At 36.3% G+C, this 22,252-nt stretch overlaps 1 protein-coding gene across 1 annotated transcript; it reads left to right on the forward strand.

Annotated features, from left to right (window-relative positions):
• The first annotated feature begins 5,202 nt into the window (after nt 1-5,202).
• On the forward strand, nt 5,203-20,297 carry LOC122000640 (beta-adaptin-like protein C). Its single transcript, XM_042555023.1, has 15 exons — nt 5,203-5,422; nt 6,345-6,542; nt 11,158-11,271; nt 11,433-11,683; nt 13,218-13,353; nt 13,804-13,983; nt 14,071-14,163; nt 14,843-15,054; nt 15,169-15,232; nt 15,304-15,483; nt 17,315-17,407; nt 17,483-17,874; nt 17,977-18,166; nt 18,311-18,514; nt 19,880-20,297. Exons 1-15 carry the CDS (start codon nt 5,336-5,338, stop codon nt 20,174-20,176), a joined length of 2,691 nt encoding a protein of 896 aa, XP_042410957.1. The 5' UTR covers nt 5,203-5,335; the 3' UTR covers nt 20,177-20,297.
• The last annotated feature ends 1,955 nt before the right edge of the window (nt 20,298-22,252 follow it).

Genomic DNA, 22,252 nt, shown 5'->3' on the forward strand with positions numbered 1-22,252 from the left:
CATTACCACCACAGAGGTTGAGTTTGCAAGTGTCGACTCCTTTGACTTCAACTCTTGCATTGTTTTCTACATAGATCCATTTGTTGTCAGCTGTTATCCGAGGTACTCTACAAATGTAATTCGCTCCCAAGCTACATGGTTGGTTGCTCCTGAATCTATAATCCACAAAGAATAAAAATCAGCTAATAACACTAAACTAGCAACAAAATACTCAGGAAAAGAAGACACACTTGGATTTACCTTTTTCGGCTCAGTACATCCTGAGCGAAGTGACCCTTCTTGCCACAGTTAAAACAAGTCAACTTGTTTTTAGATTTTTTCTGGTCTTCTTTCCTATTTTCTTGATTGGGCTTTGTCCTACAGTAAGCTTCTTTATTCTTTCCCTTCCCTTTCTTGAACAATTTCTTTTTCATGAAGCCAGCTGATCCATCAGAACTACCACATAGACTTACCCAGAAATCCTTGCGAATTCAACTCTCTCCGCTTCTAATTCCACATGACGTGAGACATCAATGAAAGTCTTGATACTTTCACTATGAGTTAGGGTATACTTCATGATTTTCTAAGAATCTGGAAGGGAACGTATAACTGCTTGAACCTATTGTTCATCGGTCAACTCATGACCAGCAATTTTAAGCTCTTGAATCATGTTCGACATCTCCCTGAGGTGTCGAACCATTAACACATTCGGACGCTTCTTGTAGCTGTCAAACTTGATCGTCAACTGTAAAAGTTTGCTCAGACTTACTCCACTATATCTCTTTAAGGGTTATCCAGACTGCATGAGCTGAAAGATATGACTCATACTAAAAAACTAGGTCATCTACCATTGAACTAATCAATATGACCTTTATAGTGGAATCCTTTTTCTTCCATGCCTTATAGACATCAATATCTCGTCGGTACTGTGCAATGGGACCATCTGTAGATTCTACCATAACTTGATAAATTAAAATTAAATAAGTTAGTACAAAACCGACTAACCAGTATAAAATCGGCTTAATTTAATTTATACAGACATAAAACCAACATTATAAATAAAGAAAAATAAATCTTCTCGATTTTTAGGAGTTTAAATCTTCTGACCCATCGGACGATCAATCAAGAATCCAGATCCTAAACTCGGTCCATTGTCCTCATTAGAACTAATCTAATTAGACAGAGATTTTCTGTACCTATGTTATGTTATTATTTAATCTATGTCCATTTCAACTAATTTCAGATTTATTGATCAAACTCTGCCCATTTGATCAAATTAATATTCATTGGATTAAGTCTGACATATTAGAATAAATTTAATCATTTGATCTAATTAAATTAACTCAAATTGATTTCAATTGGAATCACACATATTCGATTAAATCAATTAATGATTTAAACCCGACCGATATCTAATGGTGTAATTAGATTAATATAATTCAAACCCATTTTAACTTGAACCTAACCGATTTAGAAAAAATTTTTTATTTTTTTTTTAAACCTACTATTCTTCTCACATCAACATGCATGGGGAAGAAAGAAAAATTCCTTTCCTTTGTATTTGTTTTTTTCTCCGTGAGAATCAAATATCACGTTTCTTTCTTTTTGGTTTTTTTAAACTTTTTTTAAACGGATTTACTAAGAAGCTTTTCTAATCGATTAAAACAATCGATTAAATTGTTGTAATCGATTAAAACAGTTTAATCGATTAAAATAGTTTAATTTCTTTGTTTTCTGCTCTTCGCACCACATCTCTGCCGTGACGAGTGTGGTGGGCGGAGGGATGCCGAACGCGGCAGTCAGAGAGACTGTCGAACGTCAGCCTCCAACGCAGTCGTTGGTGCTCTCCGGCTACAGAAGCCGATACAACTACGGAACATCGTTGACAGTGTTCTCCTTCGAGGCAAGCCCGGTGGTTATTGGAAATCACACACTGTTGCAATTTCCCGTCTCGTCTCTACACCGGTACCTATGGCAGCGAGCAACACGATGACAGACTTGCGACTCTGCCGCGGCCTCTTAAGGCTATCTTGTTAGATTTTTCGGACCGTAAAAATTGCTTTTTGTGTTACGAAAATCCCGAAATCCTCATGCCACGAATCCGTGCGAAGAATTAAAATTTCATATACATGTTTCTAAGCCTAGATCTACTTTAGATCTACAAGATTAAGAAGTTACCCTTGATGCAAAGCCCTTCGCGTAATCCCGCTCGTCCTAGATTCGTCGGATCTCGAGAGTATCAAAGTAGATACTCCTCTATGTGTATCCACACAAGCAAGAGATGGAGAAAACCACACAAAAGGTGTGCTAGCACCTTTGATGGTTTCGACCAAGGGAGGAGAGGGAGAGAAGAGAAGAGCTTGAGGAAGAAGATGACTTGAATTAAAAATCAATTCAAGGTTGTAACTCCACTAAAGTGGCCGGCCACCTTTGAAAAGGTTTATATACTCTATGGAATTTCAAAAGTCAAAAACTCTTGATCTCGCTCATGAGGTGGCACACACATGTGCTAGCCTTGATGATGTGGTACATCATCATTAGCCACTTAATGCCAACTCACCAATGAGGTGGTAAATGGTCAAGTCAAACTTGACCCTTCATCTTCCTCTCAAGTCAAGTCAAACTTGACCTCTTCTCTCCCTTGGTTGATCTAATCTAACCATTAGTTCAAGTCAATTTTAATTTAATGAATCTCTATTCATTTAATTAAATTAATTAAATGAGTCTAAGTTCAAATTAGACTCACTTACTACATGAACCAAATTAAGTCCAACTCAATTAGCTTAACTTGGATTACTCTTAATCCAATTTGGTTCATCACATGAACCTAATCCTTTAGGTTCATCAAATGAACATAATCTTCATCTAATTGCCCTATGTGTGTGACCCTATAGGTTCTTATAATGTTGGCAATGCTCCTAAACTCATTTAGAAGCATAAGTAATGAGCGGTATGTAGCAACACATCATTACTACCCAACTTATAAGAATGTTGAGATCCAACATCATCTTGTGACTCTTCACAATATACGACATTGTCCTTCTATCCTAGATATGTAGATTAATCAATGTGAGGCATAGACCGTGTCATCCTCTAATCAATCTAAATCTTGAACTCTAAGTAGACTCACTCAATCAAATGAGCTCAATATCTCATATTGACTCATTTGGGCATAGTCATGCACTTCGTGGTCTCACTCTATCAAGAATATCAATGTCACTCCCGTCATATAGGAGGGATAGATCCCATCTACATCACTCACATCCCTCTGCATAATTCGTTACATACCCAGTAATCGCCTTTATAGTCCACCCAGTTACGGGTGACGTTTGACGAAGCAAAAGTACGTAACTCCTTATGTAGGGAATCATGGTGACTTCAGGTCCAAGGACTAGTAGTCATACTAATAGTCACATGAGAAAGTATATGACACTCATATAACGATCCATGATACTTTCGCATGACGGGTCATTCAGTATACATTCTCTAATGCATACCCATGTGTCAACTTGATATCTCCATATCCATGACTTGTGAGATCAAGTCATCGAGTTGACCTACATGCTAGTCTCGTCGCATTAACATTGTCCCTGAATGTTAATACTCGACTAGGAATGATTAAGAGTAATGTTCCCTATATCATCTCACTATCGATTCAACCAATCGATTGATATAGGTAAGAACCTTCTACTCAAGGAGCTATTATACTTAGTTATGTGACACCAATACAAGTAAGTATAATAACAAAAACAAATGCCTTTATTTATATACAAGAATATGATACAACGAGTTCATACAACAATCATCAAATGATTGACTCTAGGGCTCTAACTAACATACCCTTCGACCACGAATCTCACAGTGTTGATCGACACCTTGCTATGGATGGAAAATGACAAAATACGATAAATTCACGATTTTTCTTCGTGCGGAATTTCTTCCGTTCTCACTCTGATATATGAAAATAGAACGGAAATAAACAGGAAATCTCATACCTTGCACTACGGAAGATCTTGGAGAGATGGATGGAGAAAACACCTGACGGAGGAAGTCACCTCTTGCCGTCTCCGAGAAAGTTACGATGACAAATACTTCTCAACGATTCAACAAACTAAATCCCTTGTTTCCGTGAATGAACCCCCTTTTGATTTGCTTGGATGCCTTATAAGGAGAAAAGTGAACACCACTTGCCCACTCTCTTGACGTGTACCACTCACTTGGCAACGTGTGCAGTAACTGCACATGTCCAAGCACACGTTCAACGCAATGATATAAGTTATAAATGACAAAAAAAGTACACATATAGGTAAGGGAAGATTTCTCGGAAAATTATTGTACGGGTTGTGCGCTTTTCATTACCCAACAACTTTTAACATTTTTCGCCGCTTCATTATTACGAAGGTTATAAGAAGTAATATATAAAGGAGGATCATCTTTGTTGAAAATATACATTTTTTGAAATTTAAAACTTACTCTCACGCGCACATTATCTACTATTTTTCATTTACCATATAGAATTTGTACTGAGCATTGGAGGGTCTTCGCCAAGGACTTCCCCTAATTTATGAGCATTAACATTTTGTTGACTTGTCTTAGTATGCACAAAATAAAAAAAAAAACCTCCTCACAGAGCAACAAATCTTCTCCCCGTCAATAACTTATTAGCTGTTAGGACATCTCCAATGGTTAAAACTTGAGCTTTTTTCAGGATCCCAATATGCCACATCAACAATATGAAAGCTCATTGAAATATCTTCAATGGTTAAAATTCTAAATGAGTTTTCTTATGATCCAATTCATAGTCTGAGTTGCATGGATTCATGTATATTACATCAAATTTGACACAAAAGAATATGTTTGTGTTTTCACTACTGTTCATAAACTACAAACCTTAAACCTCATCTCTACAATGATTCAAGACTTTTTATTCAGTTTTTTTGATTTTACAAACCTCTCATAAACCTTGTATTGGAGATGCTATTAGTAGCACACCATCTCTTACCCGATCAACATGACAATTTTCTCTCAGGTTTTCCTGTTTATAAAAATGTTTTAATAGCACAAATTATGTTTGAAATTAAACGAGAAGAGGCGTAGCGATTATTAATATCTGATCCATGCTTCGTCAGATCGGACTCGGGTTCAACCGGGTTCCCAGAAACCGTATTGACTTGAGTCCAAGGCTGTTCGAAAGAGCAAGCTCAACTAGTGGCTCCCATTTTAGTCGTTCCCACTTCCCAATCAGACCAAAAACTTCCTCGTTCGCTGTCGTCTCCGCTGCTTCCCCTCGTTCCCCTTCGCCGAGGACGAAGACGAAGACGAAGAAGAAGCTTTCTGAGGAAGCGGAGTGGCAGCGATGAGCGGTCACGACTCCAAATACTTCTCCACCACCAAGAAGGGAGAGATCCCCGAGCTCAAGGAGGAGCTCAATTCACAGTACAAGGTACTCTTCTCACTCCGGATCTGATCCAGTTAGGTTTCGGATGACCTAGGGTAGGGCCGGATCCCGACGCCCTGCACCACATCTGATGAATCTGTTTGACTTCGACGCGTTATTTGTTTTCAATTCTCCGATCTATTGTTCTGATGTCCGTAAGAAAATGGAAGTCAAAGAAGAAAGAATGCTTCAGATTTAAATTTCTTTGAGGATTGAAGAATGAATTTGTACGAATAGTGATTTGGTCCTAGTAGTGTATTTTGAGAAATAACTAGTCCCGTCCGGTTCCACGTATGCGTTGGCGGGTGACAAGTTTTTCTTTTCTCATTTAAATATATTTTGCACTCAATAACAAGGGAAATGGAAAATATAATCAAATACAAGTGTCGCTAGATCTATTTTCGGAAGATATGATAAAGGTGTAACAGTTCTTAGTGGTAAAATTATTTTTCCTAGTCTCTTGTATGCAGATTTTGAAACGGACAATCTAACTTGGTAGAATTGCTTCTTGAACCAAACCTCAATTGGACTTGGTGGATGGGCACACCAATCAGACTATAGTTTAGGGTATCTCGATCAATTTGATTTGCGACGAGTTTCGGTTACTTGATAGAGGCACTATGACCATTGATGCTGTCCTTTCCTTATAGAAGCACTTTCAACAGTCCATTACCTAACCTGGATGGCTCATTCCCCTATTAGTTACTCTTGATAAAAATATCAGCCTGGATTCAATTAATACCTGCTCAAATTTTCAATTTCTTCACTTCTTGTGTCTTTTACTTGTTACCATATTGCTGTTGCCAGTTTTATAGATTTATGAATGCTTCCATTGAATCATAGTAACCGTTATAAATTTTTGTTTATTTTTAAAGATTGAGATGGGGTTGAACATTTGCATTTACTATCATGCTAATATTCTCTATAGGATAAGAGAAAAGATGCTGTGAAGAAGGTGATAGCTGCAATGACTGTAGGAAAAGATGTTTCATCATTGTTCACAGACGTCGTAAACTGCATGCAAACAGAGAATCTGGAATTGAAGAAACTTGTCTATTTGTATCTGATAAACTATGCCAAGAGTCAACCAGATCTAGCCATACTTGCTGTGAATACATTTGTGAAGGTAGGGATATGGTTATGAATCATATGTTTCTCTCTTTTGTAATCCTTTATTCTTCTTTACCATTTAATGTTGGAGCTGTGATTACCTTTGTTTTATGCTGCTTCCAGACATCATGTAGCTAATGACTTGTTTATAGCCTAAGTAATTTGACGTAGCGGATAACTATCGGTTTCATTGATTCGTGCACGAATACTGGAAGCGACCTTCTAATCCCGGTTGATTCGTGCAAGAATACTAGGATAAAGGAAAATACCATGTTCCAAAGAGGAGATGGCGGCTAAAAATAACATTAATCAAAACTGTACAACTAAACAAGACACTTCTATAGATCTCAACTCTAAATATGCAAAGGAAAAAAATACTGACATAAAGGGAAAGTTCTATACATACTAAAAATACAAAATATCCTAAACGGACTAAAAAATCCACAAATATAAAAGATAGAAATTAACAAAAATACCCTAAATACCAAACTCGATAAAAATAATAAAAAAAAATACTAAAATTGCTTTTTTCCGTTCCCACATCATTCTTCCCAAGATGGAGAAAATTTGACCTTGAATTGTTGGCCGCATCATCCTCAGAAGTATCACCGACGATGATGATTTTGAACAATGATGCTCCACTTGATTTGTCGGCTAGTTGGGTGGAATGCAAACAAAAACCTTTGAAATCATCATTGTCCCCGTAGGGTTTCTGTAGTAAAACCCAATGACCAATGATGGGCCAATCACGTCTAGAGGCAGGTGTCACATTGTACTAGGGTTGTTTTTTTTTTTGGACCAAGGACCAAAGGAACCAAAAGCAGTAAATGCACCCAATCTTGTTGCCCGTTGCTAAACTTGTGATAAAATCCAACCGGAGTTAAACCCCGGCTTTTGAAAAAATAGCATTTAGAAAGGCTAGATACTCCCTCAATCTTCTGCAACTCTTCTATGAGTAAATCCATATTAGCCCTCTCGACATGAGCTTGTGTGGCTTCAAGTTTTCCACCCAAAGAAGTACCATCACCAATAACAAATTCCAAGGCCTCCATCAATGGATCTAACATTATGTCCCTCAAAGATAAAAAGATTCATGCAAGAGTTTAATCTAGTTGATGAACTTTTGCTGCCACCATCTTCCAACTTTATAGCATCCCATGAAATTTCTGATTGGTGAACAAGGGCAGGTACTCCTTCAACCTCCACAAATCATCCAGAGTATGTAATTTTCTTAATATGACATTTCACAACATCACCAATACCGAGTCTAGCCATAAGATCGCTCTTTTTCTTAATGAATTCTTCCTTCTCTTTTGGCCTCCCAGAGAACATTATTTTTCTAGATTTGCTTTCAGACAGAATTTCTAAACCTTGAAGTCTCAGATCGATAAAGGTTGATAGGAACTTGGTTTTTTTTTCCAGTTGTATGCTTCAAGTAGTTCTTCAAATTTTTCTTGCATGAACTGTTGGGGTAGGGTTTCGGTGAGCTCTAAGAATTCTTCCTTGACGCCGCAGCAGATAGGGTCATCTTCCCTGCGAGGTCTGGCCTCAGGATCGACTCGTCCTCTGAATCGTGATCATAAATTGAATCATCGAATATTTCGATCTTGTTGTCCACATCTTTCTTATAAATAAAAACTTTTTCCTTATCAAGAACATCCTCTTCATAAACATCCTTTCCTCGCCATCACCCGTTTCGACATCCGAGTTTGCCTTGTGATGGCGTTGGACCGGATTTATTCTATTTTGATTTTCAAACCTCGCTGCCATCATTTCATCAAGTTGTTCCACAAACCTCGCTGTCATCTGTTCCATCCGTTTGCCAATAGCTTGAACTTGCTTCTCCATATTGCGCTCGTACACGTTGTTGATGTCGTCAACGTGTTGTTGTCTTCTTGGCAACATGACTCCACAAGAACAACTTGACTTTGATACCAAACTGACGCAGCGGATAACTATCAATTCCGTTGATTCACACACGCATACCGAAAGCGACAATCGAATTCGTTGCTTGGAAGCCACCTTATAATCCTTGTTGATCCACACAAGAATATCATGAAAAAGGAAAACACCACATTTCAAAGAGGAGACGACGACTAAAAACTGTTGGCCCTGGTCAGCCGGCTGGAGAGTGTTGAGTTACCTGAAACACTAAAATAAACCTTTCTCGATCTTTCAACTCAGGTTAGCAAAGCAATTAAAATAAAATTAAATAGAAATAACAACTTAAATAAAATCAGTAAAAGGCCAAGAATTACTTGGTTACAACTTAGATAGTTGTTAATCCAAGGTAGTAGAAAACTCACTAAGAATCTCCTTCACTGAAGGTGGAGAAGCCTTTTACACACAATGAAAGCTCAGAAAAGACTAGGAAAGTGAATACACAAGTTGTTACATTTTTCCTAGGTCCAAGAGTCTTTTTATAGCCCCTGGAAAATCTTATCCGAAGGCTGAAGGCGCCTTCCATAGGGCTGGAAGGCACCTCTAGCGAGGCACTCGTGGATAAAACTTTATCCACAACCAACGACTCATTTCAGCCTGGTCAAAGGCACTTTCCATAGCCTTGGAAGGCGCCTTTGCACTGTTCATCGAAGGTGCCTTCCAGCCATGGAAGGCGCCTTCCACATAAGGCACGGAGGCGCCTTCAACAGCCTTTGAAGGCGCCTCCAACAGCACTTGCAGCTCAATTTCGCTCCTTTACTGCTGCGATCTCCGGGGTGATTTCCCAATTTCCGGCCTTCTCCTCGAGCAGGCTTCCGCTCCGGCTTCTTGTCTCTCGGACCACCGCGTGTGTCCTTCTCGTCCGCAGGTGTACTCTTCCGCAGCACCTCGTCCCTCAGACGCACTGAGCCCGTCAAATCTCTCCCATGCCATCCTTCTCGTTAGCTTAGTCTTCCGCTCGATTTCCTGTGTTCTTAAACTCCTGCACACTTAGACACAGGGATCAAAACATAACAGGACCTAACCTAACTTGGTTGATCACACCAAAAACAACCTTGGGGTTCCAACAAAAATAACATTAATCAAAACTGTCTTCTACATCTAAACATGACGTTTATATACACTTCAACTCTAAATATGCAAAGGAAAAAATTCTAAGCATACTAAAAATATAAAATATCCTAAACGGACACAAAAATCTAAAAATATAAAAAACAGAAATTAACAAAAATATCCTAAATATCAAACTCGATAAAAATAATAAAAAAACTAAAATGACCCATTTCCATTCCTGCATCATAATTCCTATTTGGTCAAGTATTAAATGTAACCAATTCACTATCTTAGAATCATATTGTGGTTTACAAATGGAGTTGACAACTTGAAGCTCGGAAAAGTTATACCTGAAAATTTTTGATGAACAAAACAATTTGAATCTATGGGGTATGCTAGAATATATAACTATAGATTAGGCTCTTTCATGATTGCTAGTGTTTCTACAATAAGCAGTTGCCAAAGTAAGAGGATTCAAATTCAATGTTTTTGTGCTTTCTGTGCAAAACTATGCCAAAAGTCAACCACTGTACCATAATTGCTTTGAACATGTGTGTGAAGGTGGGATATACTTGCATCACATGTTTTTTCTTCTGTCTTGATTGATCAATGTTGGCCATGTATTGTTGGAGCCCTGTGTTAATGGAGTGACTGCCATATTAATGGTTTACTGATGAAGGTAAGAATAATGAACATTGAAGAAGTTATACCTGAAAATGCCTGACAAATGAAATCAATTTGGATCCCTATGGTGGTTTAGAAAATAAAAATATAGATTGGGTTCTTTCTCATCAATGGCTGTAAAAAAATGTGCCCCAATTCAGTCAATCCAGTATATTGAGCTTGGATTGACTCTAGTCAAATGCTAGATTTGGAACACTGCTGAATATATAAGAATATTATAATTGGATATCATCTAATAACTCAACCTTTTGGAACTAGTGGTCATCTACCAAATCTAATTTGGTAGGGTGCATATATTGAGATAACCTATTTAAGTTATAACCAACTAACACTTGGAAATTGAAATATTTTTTCACCAAATCTCTGCAATTTCTCTCTCTCTCTCTCTCTCTCTTAAATTTTTTTACTATATGTGGCAAGGGTGTAGACTAAATTTTCAATCTATTCCACATTTAATTTCCTTAGGAACCAATCACTTGTGTTCTCTGCATCTTTTACATAACTAATAATTGACCTTCAGTTTTGCCGTTGTATTTTATCTTGCTATTTTGGTCATTAGATGCAGACAATTAGTAGAATAAGTCATTATTTTGCTTATATTGACTCAATATTAGCTCCAAATTTTAGGTTAAAAATAAAACTTCCTATAGAGATGCTATGCTGACTTAATTGTCATTTGATGCAAGATACACATCAACATGCCATACAAATTGAAAATTGGCGAATGATGAAATTTGTGAGCCTTGAAGCAACAATATTTTCTGTACACCGTGATATGATATTTCTTAATGTTAAAAATAACAATGGACTAATCATGGAAGCCAAATATTAACTTCTACCAGACAGGCTTGCAAGACATTTCTTCAATGTCTTTAGTGCATTGCTGGACTAGTTATTTATTGAATAAGCTTGCACATTACAACTGTTGATCATGATTCCATTGACCTTTGTAGGACTCACAAGACCCTAACCCTCTGATCCGTGCCTTAGCTGTGAGGACAATGGGCTGCATCCGTGTTGACAAAATCACAGAATATCTGTGTGATCCCCTTCAAAGATGTCTAAAGGTCTTTTGTTTCTCTAGTTCTTTCTCTTACACTTTTTTGCCTCTTTTCAAACTATATCAGTTGCTATGGGTGTAAGTTGTTTTGAAATATGATCTTCACTGTGCTAATCATCTATGTAGTTTATACACATAATTTTTTGAGTTGTAAATACGTTTACACAGGATGACGATCCTTATGTCCGAAAGACAGCAGCAATTTGTGTAGCTAAATTGTATGATATAAATGCTGAGTTAGTGGAAGATAGGGGTTTCTTGGATATTCTCAAGGACTTGATATCTGACAACAATCCAATGGTAGTGGCAAATGCCGTTGCAGCACTTGCAGAGATCCAGGAAACTAGCAGTCAATCGATCTTTGAGATTACTAGTCATACACTTTCAAAGCTTCTGACTGCTTTAAATGAATGCACCGAGTAAGTTTTCTTCTTCAGAGTTGGCTATTTCTTCATGGAGCAATTGTTTCATCTGTCTAATTAGCAACATGCTTTAGATGTTGTGTTTTTCTTAGTGGACTCCTTGTTATATACTGAAATTTGGTTTATTGTCATGAAGCTTGCTTTCTGTTATGTTGGAGAAGGATCTAGCATAAGTAATTGAAACTGCCTGAACATTAAGACAAGTCCCTCAAAAATACATCTCTTCTGTTTAAGTCCTTAGTTAATTCATTTGGCTTCCTTTAAGACCATTTGGTAATGATTGTGCTTTTGCTTTAATTGGAATCTTACTGACCACTGTGACAATGCACTTGTTGAAAATGTGCACAACGTGGAGTTATCTAAAGTGAATTTAGTGGTTTCCTGGCCAGTAGTCATTCAAATAGTGTCATTAATTGCAAATGATTCAAGGCTCTTGTGGCTCAAGCCCATGTTTACTAATTAGTAAATGCAAATTCTTAATCACATTTCTGAGTTCTCATTAAGTTATGCAAACCCAAGATCTGAAACAGTTTCAGCTTTTTTAATGTCAAGTTCACTGTATTGCTTTCAGTAAAACAAAGTAACAAAATGGCCTTTTCTAGGACTGATATAGCTAGTTTCACATTCATTCTGATGTTCAATGAAAATGCTAGGTGGTTTCCTAAAAATTCAGAAATCTTAATTTAGTGGTTTCCTGGCCAGTAGTCATTCAAATAGTGTCATTAATTGCAAATGATTCAAGGCTCTTGTGGCTCAAGCCCATGTTTACTAATTAGTAAATGCAAATTCTTAATCACATTTCTGAGTTCTCATTAAGTTATGCAAACCCAAGATCTGAAACAGGCTCAGCTTTTTTAATGCCAAGTTCACTGCATTGCTTTCAGTAAAACAAAGTAACAAAATGGCCTTTTCTAGAACTGATGTAGCTAGTTTCACATTCATTCTGATGTTCAATGAAAATGCTAGGTGGTTTCCTAGAAATTCAGAAATCTTAATTTTTAAGATAAAGGTTTGCTACATTCTAAGGAACTTGGATCATTGTTTTATAATGAAAATTTCAACTGAAATTTAGTGTTTCTTAAAAGAAGTCACTTAAACCAAGTTATGCATTGATATGAGTTGGATCTATGTACATTTTCAATGCTCTAATTTTTTAATAGATTGAAGCTCAAATTGTCACTATCGAATTCCCTTAGTAGTTCCTTTGTGAATGTGAGAAATATAAATTGTTTGGCGAAGGCTTTGAGATAAGGTCATTGACATTAAAGTTGAATGTTGTTTTCTTACCCACTACTCTTTCAATGCTTCAAGAGAGTTCTCACGAAAGCAAGATTCCTTAAAAAGATTATGTTGTTTCCTAGATGAGAGTCATCTTTTTGCTGGCTGAGCTTGCAATTTTCTTTTATTTTGATCCTAACTAGCCAACAAGTCTAAGCGATTATGTGCAAAATGATATGCCTTTATTCAGAATTCAAGTTACAAATGGCTAGATCATAATTTGAGCAGTGGTCTGAATATAATTTCATTGCAGATGGGGCCAAGTATTCATTTTGGATGCTTTATCAAGGTATAAAGCTTCTGATGCTCGAGAAGCTGAAGATATAGTTGAGAGAGTAACCCCACGCCTTCAACATGCAAATTGTGCTGTCGTGCTTTCTGCTGTCAAGGTAGGAATATACCTGCGCTATCTAGAATCTTCAATTGTGAAATCATTAATTTATAAAATTCGTTCGTTGCTTGCCTTATGGTGAACATGTGATTTTGGTTCTTTAATTCTTTAGCTCAAAGTGCAACCACACATTTTTATGAGAAATTAGCCCTTATCCTATGTGAGTCGAACATCAGAAAACAATTTTTTCACTATTTTTCTTTAAGACAGCATAAGGAAACATTTGGGTTTGCTGAAATATTAGATGATTAACAGAGTATGCTTCTTAAATCTTTACTTTATCTTGTTGCTGGATTTCAAATCTGCAAAGTCAATGCATGTACATAAGATCAAATTTATGCTTATTGCTTAGTAAAACACATTTGGCCAACTAAATATATTTTCCAAGAAATCTATTGGTTGGTTTCTTCTGCTTCAAATATGACAATGTCTGAAAATTTCTATGCAGATGATTCTTCTGCAAATGGAACTTATCACTAGTACTGATGTAATTCGAAACCTTTGCAAGAAGATGGCTCCGCCTCTGGTAACTCTTCTTTCTGCAGAACCAGAAATTCAGTATGTAGCCTTGCGGAACATCAATCTTATTGTTCAGAAAAGGCCTACAATACTTGCACATGAGATCAAGGTTAGTCATAGTGTGAATTGGCTTCCTTACTGAAGTTTCATTATTTTTTTCTTGATTGCTGTTTTTTTTCTTATACTTCATTTTTAGGTTTTCTTTTGCAAGTATAATGACCCAATTTATGTTAAGATGGAAAAATTGGAGATTATGATAAAGCTAGCCTCAGATCGGAACATAGACCAGGTACAAGACGTGTGATTATGTTGGTTTCTATTATGTTAAGTGGCCCGTTGGCTTGTTATCATCACTTTATAGCAAGAAAAAAGCAGCTAATTTGAAACTTGTTATTTCGCTATTGTGTGGCTTTTAAAAAGCTTACAGAATGAAGGTGTGAACATTGAACAGGAGGAGCACACAGTCTCTTTATTGATTTAATCAATGAAAGACACTTTTTGTTATGGGAATCTTATGCACTCTTCTCTGGTCTCAGCACATACTAAATGCTTTTCAAATGTTCTCTTTATGTGACCACAGTAAATGGACACCTTGTGACTTCCTTAGCGCTGACATTAAGAATAGCTAATGCTTAGACAAAAGAGTGGTTTATTAAGGCAATCCAGGTTAATTGGTTAATCTGATGCAATCTTGGATTTGAGTTGATGATGGTACTCAAAATGGCAAAATTTGTGTTTAAATCAACCCAAATTCTGTTCTAGCCCTTATAGTCTCCATCTATGTCGGTATATAATACATGCTATGCAAAAAATTTTTTAGAGTAGGGAAGAAGTGACATTGATGGACCCTTTTCAAACACTGACTTCATGGAAGGTTGTTTATAGAAGCATTCTGCCAGATTTGTCTGGACTAAGAAAACAAACTGGTATTGATGGCTCTATTTCAGAGGCTAATTTATCCACTGCAGGTTCTGTTGGAATTCAAAGAGTATGCCACAGAAGTAGATGTAGACTTTGTTAGAAGGGGTGTGCGTGCAATTGGACGTTGTGCCATCAAGTTAGAGAGGGCTGCTGAACGGTGCATCAGTGTATTGCTTGAGTTGATAAAGATAAAAGTCAACTATGTTGTGCAAGAGGCTATCATTGTCATAAAGGATATCTTCCGACGTTATCCTAACACGTGAGTTAAGTTGCTTGGTGTGATCTGTTGGTTTTGTTGCATTATCATCTCAAAGTGAAATATGTCCTGCAGCATTTTCTTGATCCTTACTATATAGTTCTGCATTTTCTTCAGCTATGAATCCATCATTGCAACACTATGTGAAAGTTTGGACACTTTAGATGAGCCAGAGGCTAAGGTATCTGTTTGTCATGGGACTTATGCTATTTTTTTTACCTTGTTACATCAAAAATGCATTGCTTGTCTCAGGCATCAATGATATGGATAATTGGCGAATATGCTGAAAGGATTGACAATGCTGATGAGCTCCTAGAAAGCTTTCTAGAAACTTTCCCTGAAGAACCTGCACTAGTACAATTGCAACTGCTCACTGCAACAGTAAAGTTGTTTCTTAAGAAGCCAACTGAAAGTCCGCAACAGATGATTCAGGTGTTGTTTATTCTTCTTACTTCTTATACAAGCATAGATATTCTTGTATCCTCTTATATCTGACAATGCATGGAGACAATTTTGTTCAGTAATTAATATTCTTTTTTAAAAAAAAAACAAATTTAAATTGTTCTTACTAAGCATTTTGTTCATCTTTGTCTCTCTTCTTCAAGTTAAGATTAGACTTGTAGACTTCGGATCTCTTGACGGGCCATTTGAGGATTTTGAGACTATCTGGAAGAAATGAATTTCTGTTTCTTGTGGCAACATGCTGTTATGGTTCTGTTTGTGGCATCTAATGAAAACATTCTTGAAGTTTGCATTCTTGAAGTAATATTTGGATGTCTATTTCAGAGATCTCTGAAATATCATGCAAAATCTGAAGTAACATGTTACTCATTTGCATTTACTATATACTTTTTTATTTGAGTGTTATTCAACACTTTGTCAGTGCAAATAAGTGACACATGACTACTTTGCTATTAAATTTCCTAAGATGGGCAATTTGCTCCTTTATTTTTCTTTTCTTGTTTTTTTGGCACTCGCTGATTTAGATGATCCCTTGGAGCGGGTCACATTCACCTAGTTTTTCCATTGCAATTTTGAGGCACAAATCCTTTTTTCTTGCTGGCTTCATCAATTTTTGGCTTCATCAACACAAATAAGTCATGAGCACATTTGGGATTAGCTACGATTATTTTATCTTGTCATTCAATTGTACATAAGAGCGGTTTAAAATATCGTGGCGGGCGAAACGGGTGGAACTTACCATCCCGCGGGTAGACCGAAACTGACAAGACACTCCATAGGTTCCAAGACCCACGGATGGCCTTAAAGGCATCGTGCGAGCCCCATGACCGCGGAGGAGGCTTCGCACGAGCCCTGTGGCGGCGGCGGACTCGCCACGTGAGCCCCTTGTGGCGGCAGACTCATCGTGTGAGCCTCGCGGCAGCGGCAGACTCGTCGAGTGCCCTGCGGTGGTCACGAGAGCCCCACGGCTACGGCGGACTCGTCTTGCAAGCGCAACAATTCAAACATTAAAATTAAATGAACGTAGTTTAATAATTTCAATCAACTTAAATAGGGTTAATTAAACCATAATAAAATTATCCCATTAATTATACATATATTTAAAAAATATTTTATTTTTATTTTTGTATTTTAAATATTTAGATTAGTTTTTATTCTTAATTAATATATATTATATTAAAAAAATACCGAAATCATATCAGCACGATACAAAACCGCATCGTTCCAGTTCATGACCGAAATTTCGACACGGGTCGAGATTTTAAACCTTGCATAAGAGTATGCCACTAGTAATATTATCACTTATTTTTGGTCAAAGATATATTATCTTTTTTAATTATGTTAAATAAAGTTCGAAGAATTTTATCAATTTTCAGACAAATTGGACAATAGTGAATAAACTAATGATTTTCAGCATCACTTTCTTTTATGAGTTCTAAAAAGGGTTTAAAGTGATATAGAATTATATAACACTTCTACCATGCAATGAATTATCATTTCTCAGATTGAGCTGGCTTAAACTTTGAAAACCAATTGCATTCTAGCCATGTTAGTTGGCACCTGCAGAATTTAGGGAAGAATAAATTATGTTTCCATTTATTTTCGAGTCAATCACAGATTGCAAATGTTGTCTATCTTAATTTAATTAGGGTAATAAGGTGATGTAATTTGATATTTTTTTGCATTTGAGTTTCTTACTTATGGCTGAGAGTGACATTTTATAAGTATTACGTGGTTCCTTCATTAGTTTCAGTTAGTATTATTTCAATTCATAATTCTAATACAGAATTATATATGGTAGGCTGTTCTTAATAATGCAACGATGGAAACAGACAATCCTGATTTGCGTGATCGTGCATACATTTATTGGCGCCTTCTTTCTACTGATCCTGAGGTAGAGTTAAAATTGAAAGATATTATATTTTAAAGATGATATTTATATAATATATCTTCATTTTCATTCACTTAGGCTGCTAAAGATGTTGTTTTAGCTGAAAAACCAGTAATAAGTGATGATTCAAACCAGCTTGATCCGTCACTCCTGGATGAGCTCCTCACAAATATTGCTACCCTTTCTTCTGTTTATCATAAGATACCAGATACTTTTATAAGTCGTGCAAAGTCAGCTGCAACTAGACCAGAGGATGATGATTATGCCGAGGGAGGAGAAACTGCTTATTCTGAGACACCGTCTCATGCTGTCGATGGTACAAGTGCTTCTCCTAGTAACATTTCTCATGCTGAAACAAAGCTGCAGGAAGCAACAGCAGAAATCTCTGCACCTGTGCCAGATTTACTAGGTGATTTAATTGGCATCGACAATGCTATTGTCCCTATAGACCAGCCAACAACACCTACAGAGTATGGGTCCTCACCTTTTTTTATTCCATCTGTTATACTGTATTTTTTTTTTTTTTTGAATTTTTTCTCACTCAGATTGATCCTTTTTACTTGTCTATTTAGACCTCCCTTACCTGTATTACTTCCTGCATCTACGGGACAAGGATTACAGATAAGCGCACACCTTACTCGCCAAAATGGCCAGATATTTTATGCTATAATGTTTGAGAACAACACACAGGGTGTATTAGATGGGTTCATGATACAGTTCAACAAAAATACATTTGGTCTTGCAGCTGCTGGGCCTTTGCAGGTGATTGTTTTTTATATGATCTCAATAGTATGTTTGTTGATGGATTAATTTGTCACCCAGTTTTATAATCTGGTGACATGTTTTTTGATGGCTCAAAGACGATATTGATCATTATATTCTTGCGTTCCCTTTTACAATTTGTAGGTTCCATCATTGCAACCTGGATCTTCGGTGAGGACACTTTTGCCAATGGTTTTATTCCAGAATGTCTCAGCTGACCCTCCCAGCACACTTTTGCAAGTTGCAGTTAAAAATAATCAGCAGCCAGTCTGGTACTTCAGTGACAAAATGTCATTGCATGTTTTCTTTGCTGAAGATGGCAGAATGGAACGTGCAACTTTTCTCGAGGTAAGAAAATTTTTGAAGTATATTTTCATTATTCATGTAAGTGCCAAGTTTTAAAAAAATGACCAAGATCTGATTCTTTTTGGGTGATTTTAGATCATTTGGTTCCTGGATTGTTCAAGAAATTTGCTTCTTTTGATATACATTCTTTTCTTTAGTTGATTTCCTATAAGGAAATCACAAAATATATGGATATAAAGCAAGAACAGAGATGGGCGAAGTTAAAGTAAACATCTATGATACTGGGAATTGCTCCTTCGATGAAAAAAGAATGAAATTAGAGTTTTGGAGCCTTCTAGCTACCTTCTATGCGAGATTTTTTTACAATTGAAAATAAGTACATATGGAATAATCATTTGTCACAAAATGTAAGATTTATTAACACCCTAAATAAGATAAAATAAACTTTAAGGCTAGGTTTACATGTGTGGATAATTCTGAGGGATAAGGGGAGAGAAAGTATATATTGTAACACACCATGCAATCGACAATTATTGTTTGCATTCACTAACATCTTATACGAAGTACATAAAAGGCAGATTCAAAAGGTTGACAATTGTCTGAGTGGTCGATATTAAAATAATGCAAGAAATTGCAAAAGGAACTAGATTGCTTGTCAGGGACAATGAAGAAGGATTTTAGACACTCCTTCAATATGACCAAAAGTGACCCCTTAAGGTCGTACTTGGTTTGGTGATGGAATGAATTTAGGGTGGAATGAGATAAAAATATAATCATTATTTTCATTCGCATGTTCGGTTTAACTTGATTGGAATGGTATTGTCCCTTTAGGAACTGGCATAACTGATACCAATTTTTTGTTGTGTATGCCACTGTAGAGGTAGATGCTCATTCTCAATCAGAACTTGTTTTTGAGATCATCAACCTTAGGAAGTTCTATTTTCGTTGGAGAAAGATATTGCTTTTCACCAGCAAGTTGAACTTCCTTTCCTTGGATGTCGATATTGCTTATGTTATTTTTTTTCTACTACTATGACAGAGCACTCCATATAATTTTAAACTGAGATTTTGTAGGGATTCTCAATCGACAAGAAATGTCAGTTGTCAAACTACACCTATTGTCTATTTGATTAGTCAATTAAAATGATTGTATTATGTTTCTGCCATAGGCTGAAAACATACAAAACCAGTTTTGCAACCTGGTTTGTGAGTCCATTCGTTTTTCATAACGAACCAGTTCAAAATCAAGACAGTTCATTGTTGAACAAATGCATTTCAATTTGAAACATTGCCTGTAGATCTTAACAAATAAAATCAAGGCTGATTTTATCTGTTAAGATCTGATGTCTAGGAAAATGCAATAGATGTCTAAATAGATTTCCTTATGTCTTGTGTGCCCATGTGCAGACTTGGAAATCCCTGCCAGATACAAACGAAGTGGGGAAGGACTTGCCAAATTCCATCATCAACAATGTTGATGCTACCATCGAACATTTGGCTGCATCCAACATTTTCTTTGTCGCAAAACGAAGGAATGCCAACAAAGATTTGCTCTATTTATCAGCCAAGATTCCTAGAGGAATTCCTTTCCTGATAGAACTTACTTGTGTCCTTGGTGTTGTGGGTGTAAAATGTGCTGTGAAAACACCAAACCCGGAGATGGCAGCACTCTTCTTTGAAGCCATGGAGACCCTGCTGAAGTGATATTCACTATTTTTCGGCCATGTAAACTTATCAGGTCTTCGTTATTGTGAGGTAGTGTGAATGTTATTTCATCAAGCAAATTGATTTTGACTCAGAGAATGCCAACAATCCTTCTACCAAACTTACTCATCGAGGCCCTAGACATTTCTGATTCATGCCTGTGATAGCAATTGTTGTAACGCTCATCAAGCAGCCCACAGTTCATCTCCAGATAAGAGATAAAATATGAGGTCAGTTTATAACTAAGCCGATTAGGGAGGGGGAGGATAGCAATTGATTCGCTGCGACCATGCATTACTCAGCACTTGATAGAGCATCAAGGACTTCTTTCACTTTCTGTATTTTTCCCAGTTTGTGTGAAAAATTCTATTGAATTAGCGGAGTAAATGTATGCAAAAAGAATTCACGTTCAAATTGCATGGCGAATTAATGAAAAAGAAATTACACGTGCGGAATGGAACAGTGAGGGTCCTACAAACAATTCACGTTAAAATTGATTTTTCTGTATATAAAATTATTTTTTATTTGTCTTTTCGTCTTATACCGGAGAATAATACAGTAGAAAAAGTAGAAAAAGGTGTTCGTCTCTTAACCGTCAAATAGTTGAGAAGTTTTCCGAAAATATACATTCATGTCGATGGGAGAATAAGTGGCAAGGAATACGATGGGAGAATAATACGTGGTCAAAATATAATTTATTCGTCCTAAATCCTAATACGCTCGTCAATCTGTCTTTAGATTAATACAAAAGAGATAAATTATGGATAATTATTAACAAATGACCAAGGTACGGGAAAGACATATTCAGACACGTTAAATTTCGACTCCAAAATTTTATGTGGCAACATCCTATATTTTAATCATCGCACCGTTCTGAGAGGACACGATGGAAGAATAATATAAATGATAATCCCAATTAGCCTCATTGACTATCTCTAAAAATGACCGACTCGATCTCACGAAAGTTTTTCATCAACCATCAGGGTAAATCGGGAAGCACGCGCGACGACTAACTCAAAAACTCAACATCCTTTAATTGCACCCCTTATTTAAAAAAAAAAATTCTTACAAATATATCATAACTAAAGATCAAACCATAAATACTTTATCGTGACACAATATCTCTAGAAAACTATGGAAGAATAATATGCTGCTACACATCCGTGAATAAATGCTGCACCTCGATCCTCAAACGATACAAATTCAAAAACGTCATAGCTTACTTTTTAATAAGTACATTAATATAAATTCTTCATAAATTTATTTAAAAAAAACAAATTTATTAAGACTTTATTAAATGATATTTTTGCAATAGATTTTACATAAAATTCATAAACAGCTCGTTTCAAATCCACTAATCATTATTCACATGATACAAATTAAACAAAGTGGTAAAAGACAAAACCCTCGACAACAAGTGAATTAGGGCATCCACAACGGACATTAATGCATGAGGCATTAACACCGACGTGACGACTTTTTCGAACACTATAGCATTAACACGTTCAAAACTTTGAACACATTAATACTACAAATTCATTAAAAAAAATAAAAAAAAAATACATTAACGCTTCCCACGATAAGAGCATTGCAGATGCTCTGAGCATCTGCAATGCTCATTATTCCAGCCGTTAATAACACCACAGCATGTTAATAAGCGTTGTGGAGGGGTGTTATAACACCCCTCCGCTTGAACGCGTTCAATTCTTTGAACGCGTTCAAGCAACGTGGGGTGGGCGGCTGTGTTTTTTTTTTATTTTGTTTATTAAAAAATTAAAAATTAAAAATTAAAAATTAGTAATTAAATAAATCCGTTAAAAATTAATGGGTATTTTTTAACGACTAGTTTGAAATTTTATCTATAAATTCCCATCAATATACATACATATTTTCATTTCAACTGGCTCCACTCTCCAATTCTACTTCTAAATATTCATTCCATCTAATTTTTTTAAGTTCCTATCATCTTATTTTCTATTTTAAATGGATGAAAATGATAGGACATTTTTTTACAAATTTCTTGAATTCTACAAACAACTCGCAAGAATATTCATCTTCTCCAAATTCTCAAATTCC

The sequence above is a fragment of the Zingiber officinale genome, chromosome 7A (assembly GCF_018446385.1).
Source record: "Zingiber officinale cultivar Zhangliang chromosome 7A, Zo_v1.1, whole genome shotgun sequence".
NCBI lineage: Eukaryota > Viridiplantae > Streptophyta > Magnoliopsida > Zingiberales > Zingiberaceae > Zingiber > Zingiber officinale.